The sequence below is a fragment of the Polypterus senegalus genome, chromosome 3 (assembly GCF_016835505.1).
Source record: "Polypterus senegalus isolate Bchr_013 chromosome 3, ASM1683550v1, whole genome shotgun sequence".
Lineage (NCBI taxonomy): Eukaryota > Metazoa > Chordata > Cladistia > Polypteriformes > Polypteridae > Polypterus > Polypterus senegalus.
In genome coordinates this window covers 95,119,979-95,146,384 of record NC_053156.1, presented here as the reverse complement: position 1 = coordinate 95,146,384, position 26,406 = coordinate 95,119,979, and the positions used below count along the sequence as shown (strand labels likewise).

General features: G+C 36.0%; 1 protein-coding gene across 3 annotated transcripts in view; it reads right to left on the bottom strand.

The window, feature by feature from the left end:
- Window positions 1-25,064, bottom strand: part of dcbld1 (discoidin, CUB and LCCL domain containing 1) — a 75,270-nt gene extending 50,206 nt beyond the window's left edge. For all 3 annotated transcript variants that reach the window (XM_039747630.1, XM_039747631.1, XM_039747632.1), the window contains exons 1-2: window positions 24,815-25,064; window positions 8,370-8,594 (exon numbers count right to left, since the gene is read on the bottom strand). In XM_039747630.1, the coding sequence (XP_039603564.1) occupies window positions 8,370-8,594; window positions 24,815-24,905 (316 nt within the window). In that variant the 5' untranslated portion in view covers window positions 24,906-25,064. The remainder of the gene's footprint in view (window positions 1-8,369; window positions 8,595-24,814) is intronic.
- Between the last annotated feature and the right edge of the window lie 1,342 nt (window positions 25,065-26,406).

Below are 26,406 nucleotides of genomic sequence, written 5' to 3'. Positions count from 1 at the left end.
TTTAAATTTCCTGTCATTTTCTCTATTTAAAATTTCTTTTAATACTGTATAGTGAGTAAAGTTTTACTTTTACCACCATTGTGCCAACCGGGCTGGTGATGAAGCTCAGATACTTTAGTCTAAGCAGCCCTGTCTGTGGCTGAATATACAGTAGGATTTCCTGTACAAATAAGCCCCAGTCAATGAGGATTAGCAGCAATTCCTCCATAATGTTCACCAACATTTGCATCTTCAAGGCTGCTGCATCAGCCTAATACTATTAGTTGTGTACACTTTTGACTGCAGAGAAAAGTGTCGGCAACAGCATTATCAAATTTCATTATCAGCCTCAATGATTAGCATCGATTAGCCTCACCTACAGGAGTGACATAAAAGATTTCATCCTATGGTGCCATTACAACAACCACTCCCTGAACATTAATAAGACAAAGGAGGTCACTGTTGACTTCAGGAATAACAAAAAATAAATACCGTAAATAAACTGAACTTGCACACATGAGGACCCCCCTCCCATTCTTATAACTATCCCTATATACACTATGTTCCAACAAGTTATATATGAAAGCCAATTATTTTTCATTAATACTTTAATAAAACATCAGCTGTTTTGAAAGTGTTTTTTCCTCAGACATAATATAATGAAGAATATCTACTTGTTTGTAAAGATTTAAGAAATCTTTAAAATTTTGCCTCAAGAAAAACTACTATCCAGTATACTACAAAGGTACAAAAAAATGAAAAAGGTGCAAACACTTTCTATATTTTCATCACCTCCATAAATTTCTTTTGACTTTAAATTATTATTGACAAAATGCATACATTCAAGAATACATTTATTGTCGTGTGTACATATTACAATGAAAGTCATATTCTCATGCCATCCACAAACTAATGAAAGAAGTACAATACCAATAACAGATAGCAAACACAGCATCAGGCATTGAAAGCAACATCAAATGATAGAAATACTCATGTACTTGTGAGCACAGGTTAACGCCATGTAGCCTTATGACTGGCGCACAAGAGCTGCAACTGAATCTAATGATGCAAATTCTAATAATCTAACATTGCCTGAATGTAGGAAAAAGAAAAGGGATTGTGCATGATGGCAGAGGTCTTTAATAATCATTATGTGTGATATGTATGAATATGCCCTGAACACCTAATATGTGCAATTGTTTGTGTAATAAAAATGTGTAAATCAAACTGCTGTTGAACTTAAAACAGCAGACATGAATACTAATACCATTAAATAATTGGACATATGAGGAGTTTAAAATATAAATATCTAAAACCTATAGTACTGTATAAACTTAAAAGATTTATGTTCTCAAATGTCAATAGTGGATGAATCAAATATAAAAAGGTTTTCATATGTGGTATATCAAATACAAAATACTCCCCCCTTCTTTTACAGATAAAAATTGACATATGAAAAATAAATAGAGGTTGTGGAGCTGCATTAATTTTTCCAGATACTGTAAGCTGACAGGAGCAAAAATTAATTTTAAACATTCACAGCCCAGGGTGGAAAATGTATGTGAACCCTTGAATTTAGCAGTTAGTAAAGTTGTCATAGACTTGGTCTCCAAATTTAAAACTGAGGTATCTGTATGTACAAGTCTACAGAATGCATCTTATAAACCACTGCATTTATTTTCTGTGTGGCAATGTGAACTACCTCCTACCAAAAAAAAAACACCTTGTCTTGTGAAACTCTCCTCTAGAACATCTTCAATCTCCAAAAATTCTAATTATCAGCATGCACAGTTAAAATTTGAACATCACATACAACTAATCCCTTGCAAAAATGTAAGCCAAACACTGTGATTCTCTGTCATTTTGTTCCTTAAATAGCTGTGGAATATTTTTCATTTATTTTGGGATTGTGCCCCAGGTCCTGTCTTATGGTCTTCTGTATCTCATCTATCTTCTAATCACTCAGTTAATATTCCCTTGCTGCCTAAAACATTCTTTCCCTTGAACCTCCATTTAATTTACCTTCATTTTGAACTTTCAGGAGCACAGAAAATGGTTAATCTAGTTCCAGTAAAAACAGATGGCAGGCTGCTGTATGCTTGGTCAGGAGTTGACAGGCAAATACTCAGCATCTCGTTTCTAGTCTTATTCTCACCGTCGGCTATAAATCTTCACTACTTATGGCTTTCTGAGTTTGCAGTGCCCTCTCTTCCCAGTTTACATAAACTAGAACGATTCCGATACCCCACAGACATTTTTTTTTACTGGACAATGGGTGAGAGAGGGTATTGTATACAAAGGTTTACTTTTATTCACTCACTGATTTAATGTATAGTGATTGTCATGATTAGTGACTCATTTAAATTTATTCAATTTCATTGTTAAAAATCTAAATTTTTTTTCAGATTAAATACATCCTGTGTGCTGAAGCTAAAATAGTTAAAAGTTTTTCAACAATCAATTTTCTAACCCGCCTATTCACTTCAGATTTATGAGGAACCATTCGCCAACCAAGCAGTACTGGGCAAAAGACAGGCACCAGTCCGGGAGAGAGTGCCGCTTCATCACAAAACACACTTACAAACATCCCCACATTCATTTTATCTGGGCCAGTTGGCAGCAGTTCTTCATTTTCCTCCTTTTACCTTGCATTTTCTTCATTAGCAGCAGGCATGGACTGCTTATGTTTTAAAACTACGCAGACTGGACACTTGTGATTCTTTAGTATTTACTGTACTTTCAGAGCATACATAAGGGAAGTTAAGTGCTGCAGTGAATATCACATGTTTTGTCAAAGTTTGTGTCAAAATTAAAATAAAAATTGTTGTGATTGTATCAGAACACTTGTTTATAATGCGATTTTGATTCTAAATGTGACTGATATGAAGACCCCAAAGGAAGCTGCTTTGGTTGCCTCAGAAAAGGTAACTTAATTGTTCATACTGAAAATGCTTGTCATACTACCGTATGTAAATGTATAATATTTGTTTTGGTTGGAGATTGGAAAAAGAAGTATTATTTAACTCTCATATAAACTGCAGACTTTGCTAGAAAATACTTCCTCACCTCTCCAGTTTTGCTAATTAAGACATGATCGAAAAAGAACACATGTACTATATCTACACATGCATCAGTGCAGTGTAGTGATCTTTATACCACCACCTACTGAAGTGCCATTGAAATGAAGTGTTTGCTAACTGAAAAAATTACCAGTGACTTCAAATACTTTGACAGTGGAAGGAAAAGAAAGAAAGAAAAAAAAAAACAAAAAACAACTCTTTATAAATCAAGTAGAGCTTTGAACTACAAACAGCTCCCCAATAATGAAATGAGTATACTATATAATTAATTTTCATAAATATATATATTTTGATATTAGATTAACAGCGACTATAGTCTTTTATTCATACAGTTTATAAAGCAAACTGGAACAGGAACATTTAAAAATGGATTCACCCTGTTAAGAAAAGGAGCTATCAGCAAATAAGAGATTTATTTAGTCATTACATCAATAGATTGGCATTTCTCTGTAATGTAAATGAATGTGCATGTTAATAAATTAAAACATATCAAAGTTTATAATGAGGCTATACAATTTGATATCCACAAATAAAATGAGAAACTAAATTACAAGACTGAAAAGAAAAAAATTTACTATGCCAAAATAGATTTCTCAACGTAAGAAATTTTTTTTGTTGAAATACTTTTAAAACTGTTAGTGGTAATGAAAACTCAGAAGAACTGTAAAGGCAAGATTTCATTTTGCAAAAGAAATACAGAAACTACTGGCCATGCACATTTTTGTGTGTATATTTGGTTCAGTTTGAAACTTAGTAGTGATTGATAATGAAGCATTAAGTTTGATGTACTTTTTATAAGATATTTGCATCTGTTTGTCATGTGCTGTTTTGTGAAAACTTGGTTCTAGCCACACATACAGTAATAGCAGAAGCCTGAAAATATACACAAATGAAGAATTTTGTACAAATAACCACCTGCAATCACTTACAATCGGTTATCTGATACAAAAAAAGTTTGTGTGGAAGTGCAAAATTCTTCAGGCGTCTTCATGAGCTTTCTCCAATTTTTTTAATCTTCTCATATCCCGAAGATACTGTATGTAGGCAAGATTTTTCTGAGAAATCTAAACTGTCCCTTGTGTTGTATACATGAGTATAAGTTAATACATCTTTTTGTCCTTTCCATTCGTGCTTTACACCTAAAGTTAGCAAACAATATTGCTCACTGAAACGCTAAAATGGAGCAATAGTGTTGGAAAAATGTCACATCCATTGTATGAATATTCTTACAATACCAGAGTTTTTGTATTGGATACCAATACCAGTGAGATTTTTCAGTGTTCTATATACCACAGCAAAAACAGAAATCCCTTTTGATGACTTTTTATTTAAGTACCTCTATTATTGAAGTGAACAATTTTCTGCCCTTTTCTATAATCTAAAATAAAATATATAAATCTAACAGTAACAACAGTTTTAAAACACTGAATAAATTTTATTTTGGTATTAAGGAATGAGCCAACTGCCTTTGCTGTTGTGGACAAGCAAATTAGCCACTTCGTTTGAGTCTTGCACCAATGTTTACTTGCCACTCCTCCTGCATCCATCAATCCCAAATGCACAACTGTGGATGCATGCGAGGTCCCCCTCCACAAACTGCGACTTTGAATTACATGCTGGATGGATGTTTGGACTGATGGCCATTTGTAGAAGTGCTCATTGCACTCAGAGAATAAATCCAAAGCCTCTGCTCACTTATTGGGACGGTGTAAAACACTTTTTAAAGCTATTAATCTTTTTATCTTTTCCTCTACTCTTACAAATGCATGACATTACAAGTTAAACAACCATATTTAATCAATAATGTTATTTCAGTTTCAAAGCATTCACAAATCTGTTTCTGAACTAGTTCCACAATGGGGTAAAGTTGCAATAAAGCAAGCCTTGTGTGTTGCTTTTATTTATTTATTTTTAAACAAGTAGAATTCCTGCACCCGGGCACTAAAAATTTCCTGCACAAACACAAAGCATTTCTACATATGAATTTTGCTGTTTTTCTTTTTAACATTACTACCAATGTTATCGGGTTTTTATGACATAAGTCTTCCACACCATGGGGAGTTAAATAATAGGCAGACTGGTGTCAAGAGTAATAACCATTGTCTAGTGCTGCCTCATGCCCTCAGAGTTCTTAGTTTAAAGCCCGTCTCCAGCGCTATTTGATTGCAGTCTGCAGGTTTTTTATCAATCAACCACATGTTCATCTTTGATCTCTAGACATTACCTGAATTGATTTGCTGATCCTAAATAGGCCATGAAGGTGTGTGCATAGGTATTCTCTCTGCTGGACTTGTCTAAAATTGGATCTGGCTTTGCACCCAATGCTAACAGGATAAAGTCATGTTCCAAGGGAAATCGAAATGGAATTTGCTCGTTCATCAATAATGTAAAAATGATTAATTTCCAGACTTGAGAGTTAATTTTACTTCTATTGCACACTCCATAGAAGCATAGTTTCAGGTACTCAAATACTACCTAGAAATTTTTGTGGGGTACTTTAGTGGCAGTATTATGCTATAAAGGTGATTACCTTGAGTGGTACAGGTATGCGGGGGTATGAGAATGTGTAAAGAAAAATAAAATACTGGTAAACACAGGCAGAAAACATACAAGACCAAAGCTAACAGTTGCTTATAAAGATTATTCTACAGTTGCATCGTCCTTAAGTTAATTTGCTACAAGACCCAAGAGTAACCTTTATTAATGACACTGACGCAGATGCACAAATACAAAGAAACAACAATTTCTCTTTATGCACAGATGAAAATACACCACTGTGAAAAAGTATTTACTCTCTTTCTGATTTCCTTTATTACAGTTTTTTGACACTGAATGTTTTCTGCTTTTCAACCACAATAATATATTACATCAATGGCGGTTCACTGAACATTTTTTTAACTGTATGCTGCTAATTGCCCCAACACTTAACTGATTATGCAATGTTTAGCAGAAATGACTGAAATTAAACATTTTCTATCAATTAAAATTTTATATATATCTTGTTACTACGAAGTACATTCAGCAGATACTTTCATTACAACGAAGTCCCCAAAAGACCTTGAAAAGCCTGAATGAATCATCCACAGAGCAGTTAATTCTGTGGTCGCAGCTCAGTTGTGCACAACGATCCCCAAACAGAAACACTGTAAATTTTTTTCTTTCTTCGAACTTTCCTCAAACTGTTTTTTTTTTTGCTGTTTTTGTTTTCTGTGGTTTTCGGTGATACCTTTTGCTTATTGCTCATGAACATTTGAAAAAAAAATCCAATGGAATTTAACTCATTGTCACCCTCCTATAGAAATGGCAGACACGAAAAACGATAACAATTCATATTAAAAATATTTAGATAATGTTTGCGTTGAATTCCTCCCACCCAAATGCACAGTAGTGCTTCAGCCATTGGGTATCATTCACACCCTGAAAGTGTATTATCACAAGGAAATGCTGAGAAACATTCTCGTCAGCATAACTTGTAGACAGGAGGAGATTAAAATTAACATGAAAGAAGCTATTGAAATGATTGCAAACGCCTGGACACAAGTTAAAGAAAGCACTACAGTGACAAATACAGAATCTCATTACTACGAAATTTTCATTACAACAAAATATTTTTTTAGGTCCCTGGCAGTTCGTTGTAACAGAATATTACCTGTATATATATTTCACATCACCATTGTGAACCCACTCTCTCATGCAGAACTGTTTTAACTGTGTTCAGAAACACCGGTAGGCTTTTGAGCATGAATTGCTTACTGCAGGCTGTGCCACAGTATTCCTGTTAAGTTTTAATATCTGAGATTTGACTAGACCAGCCCAAAAATTCAAATTTTGACTTTGATTCAGCCATGCTGATACAGACTTGCTTTAGGATTTGGATCACTGACTACAATTCAGCTTCATCTTAGTGACAGATGAGCGTACATTCTCCTTAATCATTTTCTGATGAAGAGCTGAGTTTAGAGTTCTTTCAATTATACCAAGTCACTGAGCTCCTGACACATCCAACATCCACAAACCATCATGCTACAATCACCATGTTTGACAGCTGTATGGTGTTTTATTGCAAAATGTGGTGCTTGCTTTAAACTGGCCATAGATTTCCACATTGTATCCATGTGTATTGCATTCACCCAAAAGAATTAGGGAGGAAACAAATATTTCCTAGCAAATGGAAAATAGGCATTTATGTTGTTCTTGGTTAGCAGTAGTTTCTGCAGTTCTATTCTTGATAACAATTCCTGTCCAAAGTGTTTCTAATAGGTTAAGTCATGAATAGTGACTTTTGCTGAGGCAAGGGAAGCATGAGGTTTTTTTTTTACTTTTTCTTTATAATCTTTTCCAATCTTCCTGGCCAATATTTTTTTGTTTGTTGCACCCTTCAATTTATTTTGGCAGTATAGTCACATCTAGAAAGATTCACTGCTGTTCCAAGTGTTTTCATTTAGAGATTATAGTTTTCACTGTGGTTCAGTTGAGTCCTAAAAGGGCTTAAGGGCTTTATAGCCCTTTCAGGAAGGATGCATATCATTAATTTCTGATCTTTTGAGAAATTTCCTTTTGATTGTATATTAGGCACTTGTTGAATACCAGTGCTGGCAATTTCATCTAATGGTAAGAGTCATGTTTATATTGACTAGGATCTGGCTACATTCAATCAGCTAACTTTAGCCTATTAATTGGGCTGATTTAACTAGGGGCAGTTACTTTTTCTACATAGTCTGTGCTAGTCTTGTTCAAAAAATACATAAGGTAACTTATTTATGTAACTTAGGTAAGCAGGACTTATATGTTCAGTCAAGGGCCCTTTGTAAATAAGAGAAGAAAACAGGAATGGGCATGTACTTTTCCACAACTCTCATCTTAAATCATTCAGTTTTAACTGCTGTTAAACCATACACTTCAGTAAACTGATGCATGGTCATGTACTGCAATCCCATTGCACAACTTAAGTAAAAGGAAAGAGAAAGCTGGGTGGTAACAGGAACAAAGACTTGAGTGCGGAGTGTGAATTCATGATTAAAAAGTAAGTGTTTCCTAGAGAAACTATACAGTACTTGATTTGTCATACTGCTATACCAGTAATATCCAATTTTCGCTTCATAAGTGGATTATTGGAATACATACCGAGTATAAAAGCTAATCTCTAATTTACTATGCTTGTATTGTTCTGGGTATCTATCACAATTTTCAGCCCTGTCATTTATACAATATACTGTGTTAATTAGCCATTGTAGTTCTACATAAAAGACTTTAAATTCTTATTTACATTTTTTCCAGAAGGATAAATGCAGCTCATAAGAAAGGACATACCTTGTTCACTTGTAAAATTGTCCAACCCTTTAAAGATTTTAACATAGTTAAATTTGCAATCATCCGACTCTATATTCAAATCAGCAAATTTTAAAATTAGATTCTTTCCTTCTGGCACCTGAATCTTCCATTCACAGCATGTGTTATTTGGGTAGGTTTCAGGATAGTTCTTGGACAACAATATGCCACTTTCTTTACTCTGCACTGAGAGGCCACATTCATCACCTATAAAAAATATACAGAAAAAAAATCAAGTAATGTAATGAAACGATTGTGCAATTTATATAATTGAATCTAATATACTATAGTTAATGTATAACTAGGCCTGACAACCAACACAGTTGATCAAAATATTTCAAGGGTCATATTTTATTTTGCCATTACTAGTCATTGGACACTAAAAAATGACAACTGCCACAGACACTGATTATCTAACATCCATATTAAAACATAAGAAAAAAAAAATCAATAATGCTACATAGCCATTCTTAAAATTGGTTCACCTCTAAAACATACAGCACGTAATTGGGAGAAAGAATGCAGGACGCATAATCGTTTTCCAAAAATTGTTCAATTGATCAATATCTCAAAGTAATAATAAATGCAGAAAGTATTAAATTTTAGCTAAATACTTATCCAATTTAGTAAAGTATTCAGCTCAGTATGACCACTACCATATGGATCCATCCACCAGTCTACTTAAGCCCAAGCCATGACTGCATTGAATATTTAAAATTTGACGATATTGTAATATATATCTGCAGTTCTGAGAATGAAAGTTTTGATGTAGTTTTACGTTTTGCAATCAAACACTATCTATGCAACATTTTTGTGCTCAGCACAGTTTTATTCAAAAAACATTTTACTTTATATGCAAAACTGAATGAGAATTAACAACAGGTACTGAATAATCCATTACACATCAAAAGCAATGACGAGCAAAAGTAAAAAATGAGACACAAACAAAGCTAGAAAAACATAGGGGAATCTGCATCAGTGTAACAAGATTAAAGGAAGTTAGGAGACTTCTTGAATATTAGTGATAATCACTTCTCAAAGAGAAGTATTTCTTGCATGATATAAATATAACCGATTGCATCCATCATCCATTTGTCCCATAAAGATACCTGTAAATTTCCCTGTCACTTCTAAGAAAACAGCAAAATCAAATATTATGCTATAACTAGCTGGAAAATGAAGAAGGCTATCCTGGATCATGATGCCTACCTAAAGGAGACTACATTTAAAAAGATAAACAGTCCTCTAGCATTTGAAACTGAAAGTTCTTCTTCAAGTGTGTTATACAAGTTACCAGACATTTGCTATTATGTCTGCTGACTTGTAGCCATGATAAACATGTTTTTTATTAGTAATTAGGGCATAATTTAAAACACTGAAAGTAATATATATTTTTTTTTTTTACAACCAATATAGAATTATGTATATTATAAAACATATTAATAATATTAGCACTTCTAACTTAATGATGAGGAAGGTTTTACCCAATTCTCTCATTATTCCAGATTATGAAACAAATTGCTATACTCTTTAAGACTCGTAAGGAAACACATAGTAAACCATACCAGTATAGTTACAGCACTAACAGAAGAAAACATTGCATTTCTTTCTCCTTATACAGTACAGTATATGTAAATATCAACATACCAAAAATTGTGCGCTTCAAGAGTGAATTTCTGAGGGCAGTAGTGTAAATGTTAATTTCACATTTACAAGTTAACCATTCCCCCAACAACCATCTTGAATTTTAGTGAAGAATTGTGGGAATCACCCCTATTACTTTGAAATCCTATAATGCATGGTTTGACTGAATAAAGTAGGAAAATACTGTAGCTGTGGAAGATCACATCCAAAAATATGATTTACTCATACCTGGAGAGCATTATGATGTGGAAGGTGTGACCATTATACTTTTATCATCCCACAGAAATGAAGAAATTAGAAAATGATACCACAAAGGATCTTTGTCTTTTAAAATAAAAAGATGGCTACAATACCTCATCCATCCATTCATCCAGTACCGGGCCAATTTAAGATCATTGAGATCCAATGCCTACCTAGTGAGCATGAAGCAGAAACCAAACTTTGACAGGGCACTCACTCATCACAGCGTATGCTCATGGAAACAACCACACCTTCTTGTATGGTGTCCTAACCGGCATGTCTTATAAAATCCATATTGAAATTGCAGCATTTAAGCATTTGCAGCATGTAAAAACAAACATATTTCAAACCATGTTATTTGTGTGCCTTCTCTACATCACTGACAAAAAGCTGATCCATATGTTCATTCAAAAATAAATGTATAAATCTATGTTTTAAAACTTGTCAGCTAGACATTCATGTACCCAGCTTATAATGCAGGTTTGAAGCAAGAAGTATAATGTAGAATGCTTATAATATAATACCTAACCTCAGCAACAGCACAGATTCATTTAGACATGTAGTTAGTGGGGACAAATTTTATTAGTAAACATAAGTTGTACAAGTATAATAAATAACCATATCATTCCTTATAAAACTCATAATTAAATCTCCCATTTTTGTTAGATGGGAGTGAATATCCTCATTCCTCTAAAATAAAGTCCAGACCCTGTTGCCCTCCGTAAAATAAACAATAACCAATACATAACACAAATATGGTAATGCGACCATGTATGTACCTGGGCGTTTTAAATAACTTTCCTCTAAATATAGGAAAATATTTTTTCCATTACATGCAACTGAAAGACTTTTCTAATGGTTTTACAGCTGACTTCTCTAACCTCCCTACATTGTCTAAAATGGACACTAAAAAGCAAAGTACCACTAATAAAAGTAAGTAAGTATGTTAAATCCATACCAGGAATTTCAGAAAAACACATCCTTAAATAATATAAGACGGCACTGTAAATGGAATTTTATAACTAGACTCTTTGATAATGAAAGGAATTCAAACCTTGGAAGAAAATTATTTCTCCAGTCTAACAAAGTTTAAAATTCAAAACAATATAATCCACACAAAACTTAAAATGTCATCCTAGATTAAATCATATTGTATAAGTTTTTTTATTTGCCTGCTTCCCACAGCCATTTGTTTTTAACTATACCCCTGGTTTACAAAACTACAATTTTTACCCACTTTTTAACTTGTGCCTAGATAACCATTATTCTTTAACAGGCCTTTAACAAGCAATATCAGAGGAAGCATTCTTGCTTAATGTGCACTCTCACTTGCAAACAATTACAACACGTTTACACTGCAGTTTGATTTTAAGGACTGAGGGCTCAGAATCACTTCTGGGTCATGAACTATAAAGGACTCTGGGAAATCCCAGACGAGGGAGCCGAGTTGGGAGGAAGAGAACAACGCGTCTGGGAGAGGAAGATTTTATTATTGATTATTGTATTGTGTAGTATTGTGATTTGTTTATTGGTTTATGAATATAGTTGAGTGGAGGGTGCTTTGTGCACATTATTGTCTAAATAAATTCAATATTTTGACTTTTATCTGGTGTCTGACGTCTGACCTGAGGGTTCAAGGGGACGACAGCGCCCCCTATCTGTCACACTGTATAATTTGTTAAAAGCCATCATTTTGAACAATGGTGTTGGGGCTCATATTTTTATAGATAAAAACTGCTATAGATTATTATTTTTTTGGGCATGAGGCAAATTAAATGGAAGCATGGAGCCAAATGCTGTCTCCAGTACAGATTATTCAGGCTCTACCCATTTGGATGTCGACCGAAATTACATTTATGGGTGATGTCAGGATAAAACATTTCTCAAATTTGTTGCGTTACAACAATACTTCGGAGTTCCACAGCTTACATACAGCTTTGCTTTACTGACGCTGACATATTTGAATCCGTAGTAAATCCACACATCTAAATTTAGCTTTAGGTGCTAATTTCAGGAGTAGAGGATGCACCATTTTATGCTAGGTAGTAAAGTGCTTTTTCTGTAGAAAAAAACTTTGTTGCTTTCTCAGTTTATATCAGTTACCTATCAGGTCAGGAATAATCATGCCAAGCTTCACTCAACAATGCCTGCTGTACTGGAAGCCAGTAACTGACCAGTGAGGCACTATTTGCAGCAGTGTTTGATCCTCTAAAATATGATGAGGCTGCTTTTGTTAACCACCAGCAGTGACATTCTAATAATGCACAATCTGTAATGTCAAAATGTGGATGACAAACAATTTATCTCAGTAGTCTGGGTTAATCCATTATTCATTTCATTTGAGACAAAGCAGCTTTGGAAGATGTGACGATACTATACATGGTGAATGGCTTGGTGGTAAGGGAGTTGGCTAAATCCTCAGTTTTTATATGCCCTGTACTATTCATTGTAAAAGCAATCACTTCATTAAATATCTGCGGTTACAGTGGCTACCCACTCAGATGCTGGCACCTTACACCTTTCCCCAACCAACACTTCGCAGAGGAGTGGTGCTCAAAGGTCGTGCATGATCTTGCACGCTTAGTTGCAGAACATAGCCATGTACTATTGAATGCAGGTTGCAGTGTCTTGATGTGTCAGGTGGCATGCTGCTCTACCAGCCGAAGAAGTTCTGCAGCATTGTGACTGTATGTGTAGGAGTCTGATTACCATGCTCCGTATAAGGATGTTTCGAGGTGTATTCACAAAAGTATAATTTACAAGGTGATTGTGATTTATAAAGGGTAAATTGTGTAGAAATATGCATATGCCATGTTTCGGAAATCTGATTTCAAAATATTGGGTGTACGCATATTTTCACAGTCAAATCTACACAAAGTTTTATAAATGAGGCCCCAGGAATCTGATATTCTCTATTACTTCTACAAGACGGCAATTGAGGCATACAGGTGAGAGTACAGCTTTTGCCTAATGCTTTATTTTTTGCTTAACATTTAGTTAAAAAAATATTAGTTCTCTGTTTGACCAGAAGGCAGCATGGTGGTGTAGTGAGAAGCCTCAAGGATCTTGCACACTGGGTTAAAATTCTAGGCCAAGATGTTCTCCTTGTGGATTGTGCTTATTTTCCCTTGTTTGATTTGGTCTTCCTCCATTTCCTTCCACATCACTAAGGAGTGCAGGTTACTTTAACTGGCAATTACAAACTGACCCTTGAATAAGTATGGATGTGTAAGTGTCCATCGGTTTTATCCTCTATTGGAATAGACTCAGGCAATCAATGGCCCTAAACTGGATTAATTAGGTTTGGGAGTGTTATGGTATGTTTTTGACTGATACTGTTAAATAATTCCTGTACACAGACTCAATGTGTGATGACACCTGCACGTGTGGCATCAACAGCAAACTGACCATTACTGCAGAATTGTCATGTGAAATCAACAGGTTTGTCAACAAGGAATAAAATAGTGGTGCTGATACATTATGATAGTGTTCTAAGAGTAAGGGACTTAGACATGTTGCAGTTGTTCCAACAGTGATTTAAACAACAAACTATAGCTAAAACTGCTACATCAGTAGCTTTAAAAACAAACTCTTAAACTGCTCCACAAGTACCACCAGGGATGCAAAATGATTCTACAGGGGTTTTGAGTTGCAATGCAAAAACATGTACACAAGTCCACATGTTCTTGGCTAAGGCCGGCTATCTTCTTGAAAGTTATGTTGGCCTCAACTGAAAAGAGATGCTCAGATGGTGTTGAGATAGTAGGGATTCATAGGTGGGCCTTTGCAAGCCTGGATAGAGTAGGGTATTTAGCCTCATTAGTCTTCCACCAATTTAGTGGATTTTTTTTTCTTTGGCAGCTTGTTTCTCTTCAAAGTATGTCATGATCTCATTCCTTAAAACCTATCCATAGATTTCTTCAGTTTCCACATCTCTGTTATCTTCTTCACTGCTGTTTCCCCAAGTCAAGGAATGAGTCAAGTAAAGTGACAGCGACACCAGTTTTTGATCTAGCAGTTGTGTTACTGGTGGAGGTACTGGCAGCACAGATTTTGTCTTTCCAACACTGTTGGTGATCATTTCCTGTTTAACTTCAAGTGCCTGTTTTTGTACTTTAGTTTGCAAATGGAACACTTGCTCAGATGTCACAAATGTCCGTTTTGTAAACCTTGGATTTAGTGCTGTACCAAGGACTACTGTGTTTTGTGTGGAGTCTAAAAATGTGGCCTCCTTCCTTCTTCGTTGCTCCGTAGCAGTGACTTGGAAAGACTGCACTGCACTTCACTCAATACACCATCCTTTATGGATTTCATGAGCCCTGTTACAAGTCGGGATATTGAAGAAATTCAAAGCTATTTCTCCCAACTTAAAAACACAGTGGCACATTCAAGATATTTAAGAGCAGTGAAAAGCAGTAGGTTCCACTGTGCAGTTTTTAAGTCAAGGTACTTCTTGCCTCTCTGTGTCACATAGGGTCAGAGAGTGTTGCAGTTATGGGCCACCTTTGCTCAACCAATTGACTAATCATGTACAGAAGAATTACTTTTTCATCCTGTGCTTACATCCTCTACAAGTTTGTACTCAAGTGTTCCCAGCTACAGATGTTTTTTCTTCAGCTTGGTGGAGGATTGCTCACATTTTTTAAAAATGCTCCACAGGGTGGCATACTGCCCCAATAGTTTGTGAAATGCTTGGATGTTATAGTCCAGAATGAATTACCAACTGCAAGGTGTGGCCAGTGCATAGTATAGAGGACCATCCATGCTTCTCTTCTAGGTTTTTTGCTGCAGCCACAATTTTAGCACCATTATCACGCACAATAGCAACAATTTTGCTGGGAAGAATTTCAAATCTGCATACAACCTCCTCCAACCAGCCAACTATGTTGGATGCTATATGTCTCTTCTCCAGCAACATGGGAAGGCAGACTTCATGTTCCAGTCTTCTCCAATAAAATGGCATGTTACACCACGGTAGACTTCAGTTGCTACACTTGTCCATATATGGTGGTGATTGCAAGTTTGCTGTTGGTAGCTTTAATGTAAGTCTACACTTGTTGAAATGTTTCCTAATATTTCCAATCCATCAGTTTATTAAAATGTGTCCTTGAAGGCAAAGTGAAACCTAGATTGAGCATGTGAATCATTTCTTTAAATCCATCATCCTCCATCATGAAGAGTAGCCTCATGTCAGTTACCAGTATATTTAGAACATAGCCAATCAGAACAGTTACTTGCTGTGGTATGCAAGGGGCATCTTCCTCAAAACATAGTCTGACATGTTATTTTTTGCAGAAATTAGAATACAGTACAAGTCTCCACTCTAGCTATGTAGTTGATAAGTATTGTAATTTTTATTTACATTTACTTATTTGGCTAACACCTTTATCCAAAGTAACTTACAGCATTTATGATACAATTGGTTACATTTCTTTTGGTCTTTCCAGTTGGAGCACAGGCAGGTCAAGTGACTTGATCATGGTAACATTGGGTCAATAGCAGGATTTGAACCCACAACCTCAGGATCTGAATTCCAAAACCTTTACCACTACACCACACTGCCTGCTTAGATTTAAAATCTTTATATTTTAAAAATAACATTTGTAATTTTAAAATATAATAACTCCTACTTTACAGAGTTGTAAAATTACTTGCTCATTTTTTAAATCATGCTCATCTTCTCTCTGTCGTGTCATGGTTCTGCAGTGTATGTGTTCTATTATTATTTATGAACTTTTCTGGATAAATATTTCCCCATTTCTAAGCAAGTTCATTTCACTGAAGAAGACATTGCAATTGCTGCTAGCGGGACATGAACAAATTTGAGAAGAAAAAAAAAGGGCAAAACTCAGTTGTGCAACCACAAATGCTAAGAAACATGTAATGCAATGCGGTGCAAGCCAAAAGCATTAAGAATTAGCCTTCTTGATTAGCCGTATTCTATTTCTGCCTGCACAAATTTTCATCTTTTCCTTGCGTGTGGGCAATTGTTTGCTATGAATCTGTGCACATTTGGCTATCCCTGTGCCTTTACTATAAAGTCTGAAAGCAAACAAATGCAGCCAGGGTGGAGCAAAGGACAGATCGGAGAGCATTCTCTAGTCCACTAAGCTATGTGAGAAAGTGCCCTAATAAATTGTGGGATGTTAGCTTACCATGCTGAATGCATATCTTCACTTGCTCCCATGCATTTCCTATTTAGGTGCTTATTCATGATAGTCATACTCCTGTGCTATGCCAATCCTGCATTGCACATTTTGTAACCAGCTGTTTTTTTGGAAGACCTTAACACAAAGTATTCCCACCCTTTAGACATTTCATGTTGCAATTTTGGACTTTCATCTCCCTCTGTATCTGCCTTACTGAAATGCACTGCTGCCAAATGTGATGACATAACGCAATGCATGTGAAATCACTGATCCATTTATTCGACAATGAAAACTGTTGGCAACAAATTTAAAAATTGAATACATTAATTTTTGTCGATTAGTTGATGCAGTCCCATACTTTTCTTAAATAAGTTTGCAAATATGATTGCAATTTTTTTAAAGTATTTAAAAGAAGCTCACTTATATCATTATAATATCCATCTATGGAAATAAAGTTTAGGATATACTTTTTAAGTTGGCTTTATGTGGTTCTCCTGCCATCTATAGTGCTATGAATGCACACACTAATGTATTTTCACCAACTTATAATAATAATTCTTTACATTTCAAAATCACTTTTCTCACTAAAAGTGTTGTTTATGCTGGGAGGACTCAAACCCACAATTTCATTATGGTGCGGCAGCAATGCTACCACTGCACCACAAAAGCAGTGTAAACTACTTTCATAGATTCAGAACAGTGACAATAACAATACAGAAAATGAAATACACACAGAAAAAGTATACATAGCATGTAACATGCATATATATTTTCATGTATTTTTTGAACAGTTTTGATAAGAACAAGCCACTCAGCACAACAACGCCCATTAATTCAAATAGGCTCATTTTTCCAAAATAACACTGAGTCAAGTTTTTGAAAATCCCTTAAGTACCACTCTCTACCAAGATTTGATAGTTAATAACATGTCTATGGTTCTCCGTGTGAAGAAAAAATTTTGAAAATTTATGCAAAATCTCTAAATTGAATATCTTTATCACTTTCCATTATATTATTTAAATATGCACATATACATAATCATGCACAAAAACAGCCCATATTTTTTTAAAATACATTTGCTAGCATTGTGTATTTGTATTTATGTTACAAAATTAGGAGTTAGGAATCGCTGTTTGTTAACCTTAAAATCTTTGAAAAGAAATTGTCCCTGAATCTACAGGTGCAAGTACTAATGTGCCTGTAACATCACAAGGAAGAAAAAAGAAAAGAAACTGTGCAGGATGGCCGAGGTCTTTAATTACACTATTTGCCTATCTGAATCAATGCGATTAGTATGTCTGTTGAACAAAAGGTACCTGGCTGATTATAATATGCTGTGTTGCCTTTACCACCCAGGACATCAACATAATAAACTGCATCTAACATGATAAAATGAAAATTTTCTAATTACAAATCATAAATATATGTTAAAAAATGTTCTGTGAAACAAGGGAGCTTTCCTTCTTTGAAATGAATGTCCTGTCATCTACTGTACATTTTTGGCTACTCATACTCAGGGAAAATGGTAAAAATGTATTTAAACAAAAAAGGCATAAACCTGTTTATAAAAGAGCTTTTAAATTATACCAATATCTGCTGTGAAATGTATCATATTTATTTTTAAAGACATATAAAAAAAAGAAAAGAAGAAGAAAAAAAAAAACTAAGCATGGCTACAACAAAACACCATACAAGTATTTCTGGAAAAAACAAACATTCATATACAGTGGGTACGGAAAGTATTCAGACCCCCTTCAATTTTTCACTCTTTGTTATATTGCAGCCATTTGCTAAAGTCATTTAAATTATTTTTTTTCCTCATTAATGTACACACAGCACCCCATATTGACAGACAAAAAAAAAGAATTTTTGAAATTGTTGCAGATTTATTAAAAAGAAAACTGAAATATCACATGGTCCTAAGTATTCAGACCCTTTGCTCAGTATTTAGTAGAAGCACCCTTTTGAGCTAATACAGCCATAAGTCTTCTTGGGAAAGATGCAACAAGTTTTTCACACCTGGATTTGGGGATCCTCTGCCATTCCTCCTTGCAGATCCCCTCCAGTTCTGTCAGGTTGGATGGTAAACGTTTGGTGGACAGCCATTTTTAGGTCTCTCCAGAGATGCTCAATTGGGTTTAAGTCAGGGCTCTGGCTGGGCCATTCAAGTACAGTCACAGAGTTGTTGTGAAGCCACTCCTTCATTATTTTAGCTGTGTGCTTACGGTCATTGTATTATTGGAAGGTAAACCTTCGGCCCAGTCTGAGGTCCTTAGCACTCTGGAGAAGGTTTTTGTCCAGGATATCCCTGTACTTGGCCGCATTCATCTTTCCCTCGATTGCAACCTTTCGTCCTATCCCTGCAGCTGTAAAACACCCTCACAGCATGATGCTGCCACCGCCATGCTTCACTGTGGGGACTGTATTGGACAAGTGATGAGCAGTGTCTGGTTGTCTCCACACATACCGCTTAGAATTAAGGCCAAAATGTTCTATCTTGGTCTCATCAGACCAGAGAATCTTATTTCTCACCATCTCAGAGTCCTTCAGGTGTCTTTTAGCAAACTCCATGCGGGCTGTCATGTGTCTTGCCTTTCCAACAAGACAATGACCCTAACCACACAGCTAAAATAACGAAGGAGTGGCTTCACAACAAGTCTGTGACTGTTCTTGAATGGCACAGCCAGAGCCCTGACTTAAACCCAACTGGCATCTCTGGAGAGACCTAAAAATGGCTGTCCACCAATGTTTACCATCCAACCTGACAGAACTGGAGAGGATCTGCAAGGAGGAATGGCAGAGGATCCCCAAATCCAGGTGTGAAAAACTTGTTGCATCTTTCCCAAGAAGACTCATGGCTGTATTAGCTCAAAAGGGTGCTTCTACTAAATACTGAGCAAAGGGTCTGAATACTGTACTTAGGACCATGTGATATTTCAGTTTTTCTTTTCTAATAAATCTGTAACAATTTCAAAAAAATTTTTTTTTGTCTGTCAATATGGGGTGCTGTGTGTACATTAATGAGGAAAAAAAATAATTTAAATGATTTTAGCAAATGGCTGCAATATAACAAAGAGTGAAAAATTGAAGGGGGTTTGAATACTTTCTGTACCCACTGTATATGTTTTGACTATTAGATGTTCTTATTGTTAAATAAAAACTATATATGTAAGCCAAAAAAAAAACACTTTTCCAGTGCCGCTATGCTTAAATAGTGAAACAACATATGCACTAGGGTTAAGCGGATGGTTGGTAATATCGTCCATCGCCAATAGCTGGGCAGTGGGAATATTATTAATGTAAATAAAATTCAAAAATTGACTCCAAATATTTGCAGAAATTTCGTTAAAGCACCAAAATGCAGGCATCACTTTAAAAAAAAAAAAAACTTGCGTGCCTCACAAGAAAGATGTCAGGCATGTGCATTCATAGTACGAGGGATTACTGTGATAAGATAGTTTAGCAGGAGTAAGCTGTAGCCAGGGTTGCCATATTTCCAAAATCACTTATTGGGACAACCACCATTTTAAGCAACCCAAAAAAAAAAACTAATGAAAACAAAAAAAAAAAATAGATAATTTTAATTAAATCATAATTACAGATATACAAATGTATACTGTAAACATAACTATATGTACATATGTACTGTACATAAGAGGACAGCATATATAAAACAGTCAAAATAATCATCACTTCACTTTCAAAACAAATTACACACAAGCAGCCACGATGAGCATGAAAAATGTACGACGACACAAGCACACGTTTGAGTCACAGCTCATACTGTGGGTGACTGATGTCCAGGCTAATACAAATTGAAAGAGATGTCACAAAATTTTTTCATTCACCATCCATTTTTCTAAACCACTTATCCTATAGCAGTGAAATTCAGGTACCGGACAAGAAAAATGGCAGCGTGGTGGCGTTTATTTGGTCTTATGGGTAGTGCTGAAAGGGGCCCCTCAACCTTCAATCGAATGTTATATTATAAGTTACAGTACAGCATATTACGCAGCTAGTAGATTCAAAAGGACACCCACATTTCATTACCATATACTAATATACATACGTGCTCCAACCTATGGAGTGGAGGGACCCTGCCCTGTTGTGTAAAAGTAACAACGAATTTAGAGGGAAAAGGTACCAGAGTACTGGCAGTAATTTGGTTCAACTTCAAGCACTGCTTGCAGACAAACAGGAATGTAACAGTATGTGTGCACAGGATAATAAATCTGAAATAAATGTATTATACTGTATATCAAAGCAGTGGTTTCCATGTTTTTAAAAAGCCAGTGCCTTTGTCCTCCTGCATGTCATTTACACACATGATAGCAAAAGTCAAAATGTACAATAGCCAAACCACGATTAAACAAAGTTATACCAATCCTCTGATCTCACAGGCATAGTGTCCCAACAGTGTTAACAATAGGCAAATTTATGTGGACTATGCTAATAAACATAAGTTAAGCAAACTGCATTTAAAAACTAACTCTAAAAGGAAATGCACATATTAAAAGTGAATACACAGACTGGCAGTAAGAAGTCCAAAATGAATGCTAAAGCATGAAAAGCATTTTTGATTTATTACAACTTAAAGCATAATCTGTGTGTGTGTGTGTGTATATATATATATACACACATACATACATACATACATACATATATACATACATACACACACACATATATATATATATATACATACATATACAGTGCATCCGGAAAGTATTCTCACAGCGCATCACTTTTTCCACATTTTGTTATGTTACAGCCTTATTCCAAAATGGATTAAATTCATTTTTTTCCTCAGAATTCTACACACAACACCCCATAATGACAACATGAAAAAGTTTACTTGAGATTTTTGCAAAAGTATTAAAAATAAAAAAATTGAGAAAGCACATGTACATAAGTATTCACAGCCTTTGCCATGAAGCTCAAAATTGAGCTTGGGTGCATCCTGTTTCCCCTGATCATCCTTGAGATGTTTCTGCAGCTTAATTGGAGTCCACCTGTGGTACATTCAGTTGATTGGACATGATCTGGAAAGGCACACACCTGTCTATATAAGGTCCCACAGTTGACAGTTCATGTGAGAGCACAAACCAAGCATGAAGTCAAAGGAATTGTCTGTAGACCTCTGAGACAGGATTGTCTCAAGGCACAAATCTGGGGAAGGTTACAGAAAAATTTCTGCTGCTTTTCAAGGTCCCAATGAGCACAGTGGCCTCCATAATCTGTAAGTGGAAGAAGTTCGAAACCACCAGGACTCTTCCTAGAGCTGGCCAGCCATCTAAACTGAGTGAACGGGGGAGAAGAGCCTTAGTCAGGGAGGTGACCAAGAACCCAATGGTCACTCTGTCAGAGGTCCTCTGTGGAGAGAGGAGAACCTTCCAGAAGAACAACCATCTCTGCAGCTATCCACCAATCAGGCCTGTATGGTAGAGTGGCCAGACGGAAGCCACTCCTTAGTAAAAGGCACATGGCAGCCTGCCTGGAGTTTGCCAAAAGGCACCTGAAGGACTCTCAGACCATGAGAAACAAAATTCTCTTGTCTGATGAGACAAAGATTTAACTCTTTGGTGTGAATACCAGGCATCACGTTTGGAGGAAACCAGGCACCGCTCATCACCAGGCCAATACCATCCCTACTGTGAAGCATGGTGGTGACAGCATCATGCTGTGGGGATGTTTTTCAGTGGCAGGAACTGGGAGGCTAGTCAGAATAAAGGGAAAGATGACTGCAGCAATGTACAGACACATCCTGGATAAAAACCTGCTCCAGAGCGCTCTTGACCTCAGACTGGGTCGACGGTTCATCTTTCAGCAGGACAACGACCCTAAGCTCACAGCCAAGATATCAAAGGAGTGGTTTCAGGACAACTCTGTGAATGTCCTTGAGTGGCCCAGCCAGAGCCCAGACTTGAATCCAATTGAACATCTCTGGAGAGATCTTCAAAATGGATGTGCACCGATGCTTCCCATCCAACCTGATGGAGCTTGAGAGACTGCAAAGAGGAATGGGCGAAACTGGCCAAGGATAGGAATGCCAAGCTTGTGGCATCATATTCAAAAAGACTTGAGGCTGGAATTGCTGCCAAAGGTGCATCGACAAAAGTATTGCACAAAGGCTGTGAATACTTATGTACATGTGATTTCTCAGTTTTTTTTATTTTTAATAAATTTGCAAAAACCTCAAGTAAACTTTTTCACGTTGTCATTATGGGGTGTTCTGTGTAGAATTCTGAGGAAAAAAATGTATTTAATCCTTTTTGGAATAAGGCTGTAACATAACAAAATGTGGAAAAAGTGATGCGCTGTGAATACTTTCCGGATGGACTGTGTGTGTGTGTGTGTGTGTATATATATATATATATATATATAGATAGATAGAGAGAGAGAGAGAGAGAGAGAGAGATACTGTATATAGATATATATATATATACACACTATATAAATCACCTTCCTAGAAAAACAAACTATGTACTTTTTAAGTAAATGAGTAATAAACATGAGTGCCACACAAATCTGACCCCCATCCCAAAAGTGTAAAGCAACTGATCCCACCTCCCAGAAAAGTGATCACATTTGTCACAATACCAGGAAACACCTACAATAATACCTACTGAATGACATGCAACTATTTTAGTACACTCATACATCAAGTTCCTGCATTTCCTGAAAAACAACATTGCAGACATTTTTAAGTACTAGTATGCTTATCTTTGTTAAGACATCCAGATCTTACACTTTCTCTATTGCCACACTGTAATTCTGTTACAAAACAACTGTTTAAGAATTTTTTATCAATATTACTTATTTTTTTCTGGTTTAATTTCTTGTTTTTCATCTACCAGTCAATGGTGTTTTTTTTTTCTTATTTCAAACCAAAATATTCTTCTCCTTTCTTAAATGTATCAGCAATAACAAAACAAAAAAAAAATCAAAGAGAAACTTAACTCAGTTATCAAGATGCAAATATAATGTCATTAAATGTTTTAACAGCACCTACACATTTTACTCAGTCTGTTGGTAGGTCTGAAAATGGATAGCTGAAAGAAAATGTGTTTTATTATGAAACATTGAGTATGACAACAACATTCACATATACACACACTCATATGTGGATACACATACAATATTCATCAAATATGTATAAACAAACATATATGCAATGAACATATACACGCACTTATAAGAAAGGCTGAATACTAAAGATCAGTCTGCAACACAGTTATAACAGTGTTGATAAACTGAATTAGTTATTTTTATGTGCACTGATAAATATACTTTTATTAACACTATAAAGGACTGAATATTCTTTCTCTGGCAGCTAACATGCAAGTACTTTTAGTACAGTATACCTTAAATAGATTGCACTACTGTTAGTAGCTCTACACAGCTAAAGCTATGACATTGTTTCCGTTGCATTGGTTAACAGAAACACATTAGTATTAAGAAAAATACCAGAAAGCTGTTTCCCCATACAAAATAAAATAATTCCTAGTCATATTTGCGAATTAGAGAAAACTTTTGTCTTAAGAATGGATGATGCCAATCATATGAAAACCATACCTATAAAGGTAGCCAAAACATGCGACTTATGAACAGTGTTTCGATCATACCTTTGGTCTCTGTTATATTTGTGGCGGCAATGCTACAAAACTTATAAAACAAGAGTGCTTAGTATAATAGCAAACACCAATAAATCGGAAATCTTCAGCGCAGTTCAGTCAAATCTATTCTCCGAACATATGCTCGGAACACTACACATGCTGTCGAACTCAGATTACGCATACTAAAAAAATAGGATACGTTTAAACAACGTAACTATATTAAATTACAGACATTGTGTGAAAAAAACCGAAGAAGCGCTAATGGTACACCACCAAAAACATAAATGCCTAGATTCGTTTTCACAACAATCAAGCCTTCAGAGACATGCAGAACCTCCGGCAAGACTCTGACTCGCAGTACTTGCCCAATTTCGAGCAGATGTTCGTACCTCCACTGTTTGTGTTCCAAGTGCCAACGGAATATATGCAAAGAAGCGCAGCTTGTAACGTTGCACCCTAATGAATTGCATGTTGAAAGGCACAACAGTCTTAAAGAAGCACGGTATTTCTCTCGTTTGAAGAAAAAAAATCCCGGAGCTCAAGGAAAAAAGGAATACAAGCTAACAGTACGGTGGCAGCGTAAAACACAAAATGCACTCCTTGACAGCGATCCATAAGCATTATCATGTTAATTTATAACTTTGTTATATCCACCGTGATCTCATTTTCAGCTTTAAACACATTCAAGAGTACAAACAAACTTATAATATAGCTTGGCAAAATGACGGAAAGAAGCGTATATCTCGTTTTAAAAATAACTATAGTTTTGGTTACTTACAGAGTTTCTCGCTCCCAGCCACCAGCAGACAAGACGTAGACAGAGCCACAAGTAGTGATATAAAGCCACAATATCCAGCAGTGTTTACCATGCTCTCGGATATTTCTTTTACTGTATCGTGTACAAACAGCTGGTACAATTCAGAAAACAGTGATTAACAATTACTGCTGTTTCATTGTTCTCATTTGCGTCCCGGCGTTTTGTCGCCAACATTCGACTCGAACTTACTTACTCTCGACTGGAGGCAGACTCTACACTACACTCTTCCGGGCTGCGCGCGCGCGCGCGTCTACTTTAACACAAGCGGCTCAACCAAAGAGACACCGCCGAAGTTGGGGGAGGAGGCGGACTGGCTGAGAGGGACTTCTGTCCCATGTGCGTTTATTTGGTCACTTCAGACTTTTAGTTAACATCATCCAGACACCCTAAAGAAGAAATCGTCGAAGTGACATTTAAATACAAGTTGGGAGTTCATTACCCCAGTACTCAGTGTCCGACGACTTTGAGCCTCGGTAACACATTTTTTTTACTAGCTGCATTAAAGTTGCCGCGTTAAATAATTTCGCATTTGTGTGTTTATTTTAATTTTTTATAAAAAAGTCCCGCTTCTAGTGGCTTTCAGTACTGACGGCAACATTCATAAAGTGGTAGCTGACACCCGTATGGTCGTCCTGATTTTCTCTTTCCCGTCGCTGTAACTTCTCTTTTACATGAGCAACTGATTAAATATATTTATTTCCTTTAATGCCAAACTTCCGTCCATTTTTGAGTCTGTTTAAATCAGCTTAAGGTCAATCGGGATCGAAACATATACCGAGGACATCTAAAACAAGTTACACTCGATGTCAATTTTGACATATTGATTTGTCTAACGTCTGTGGGGTATGGGAGGAAAAACCATACCGGCACATCGAGAACATGAGTACCCGTATAAAGATGTTTGGGTTTCTTCATCTTCTTTCGGCTGCTGCCATTAGGGGCTGCCACAATATATTTTCCTGTCCTCTGCATCTTGCGCTGTTACACCCATCACCTGCGTTTGCGTGGAACAAATACAGACCACTGCACCAACGTGCCACATTTAACTACTAATGTGCATGGCATACCTGACTGTTTCATTCAGCCGTCCCACAGACATGAAGCCACATAAAGCACTTTAATAATCAGTACATTGAAAGCAAAATAAACTTCAAGTCTGTTCTTCCATAGTGCTCTTAACCGAAGACAGACTCAGAGTATTTGCACAGATTTACAAAAAACAAACAGTAACAGAAATTATCATAAAAGAAGCCAAAGAATTATATACTGAAGTGAACAGATCTCTTTGAGAGAGCAGTAATACACTACTGGTGAAAAGTTTTAGAACAGCTCAGTTTTTTGTTTTTTTTTTACTTTTTCAAATTTAGTAAGCTGAAATGCAACAAATGACCTAAAATGATAAAAAAAAAGGTAAGCAGTAAACTGGCATCGATTAAAATTTAACGTTTAGTTTAGATATAACTGAAAAATGGAAATTTCAGAATATTGCAGAGGAGCATTCTTCAGGGAACAACTAATAGGTTACAACCTACAGATGTTCTGCAGCAATTACA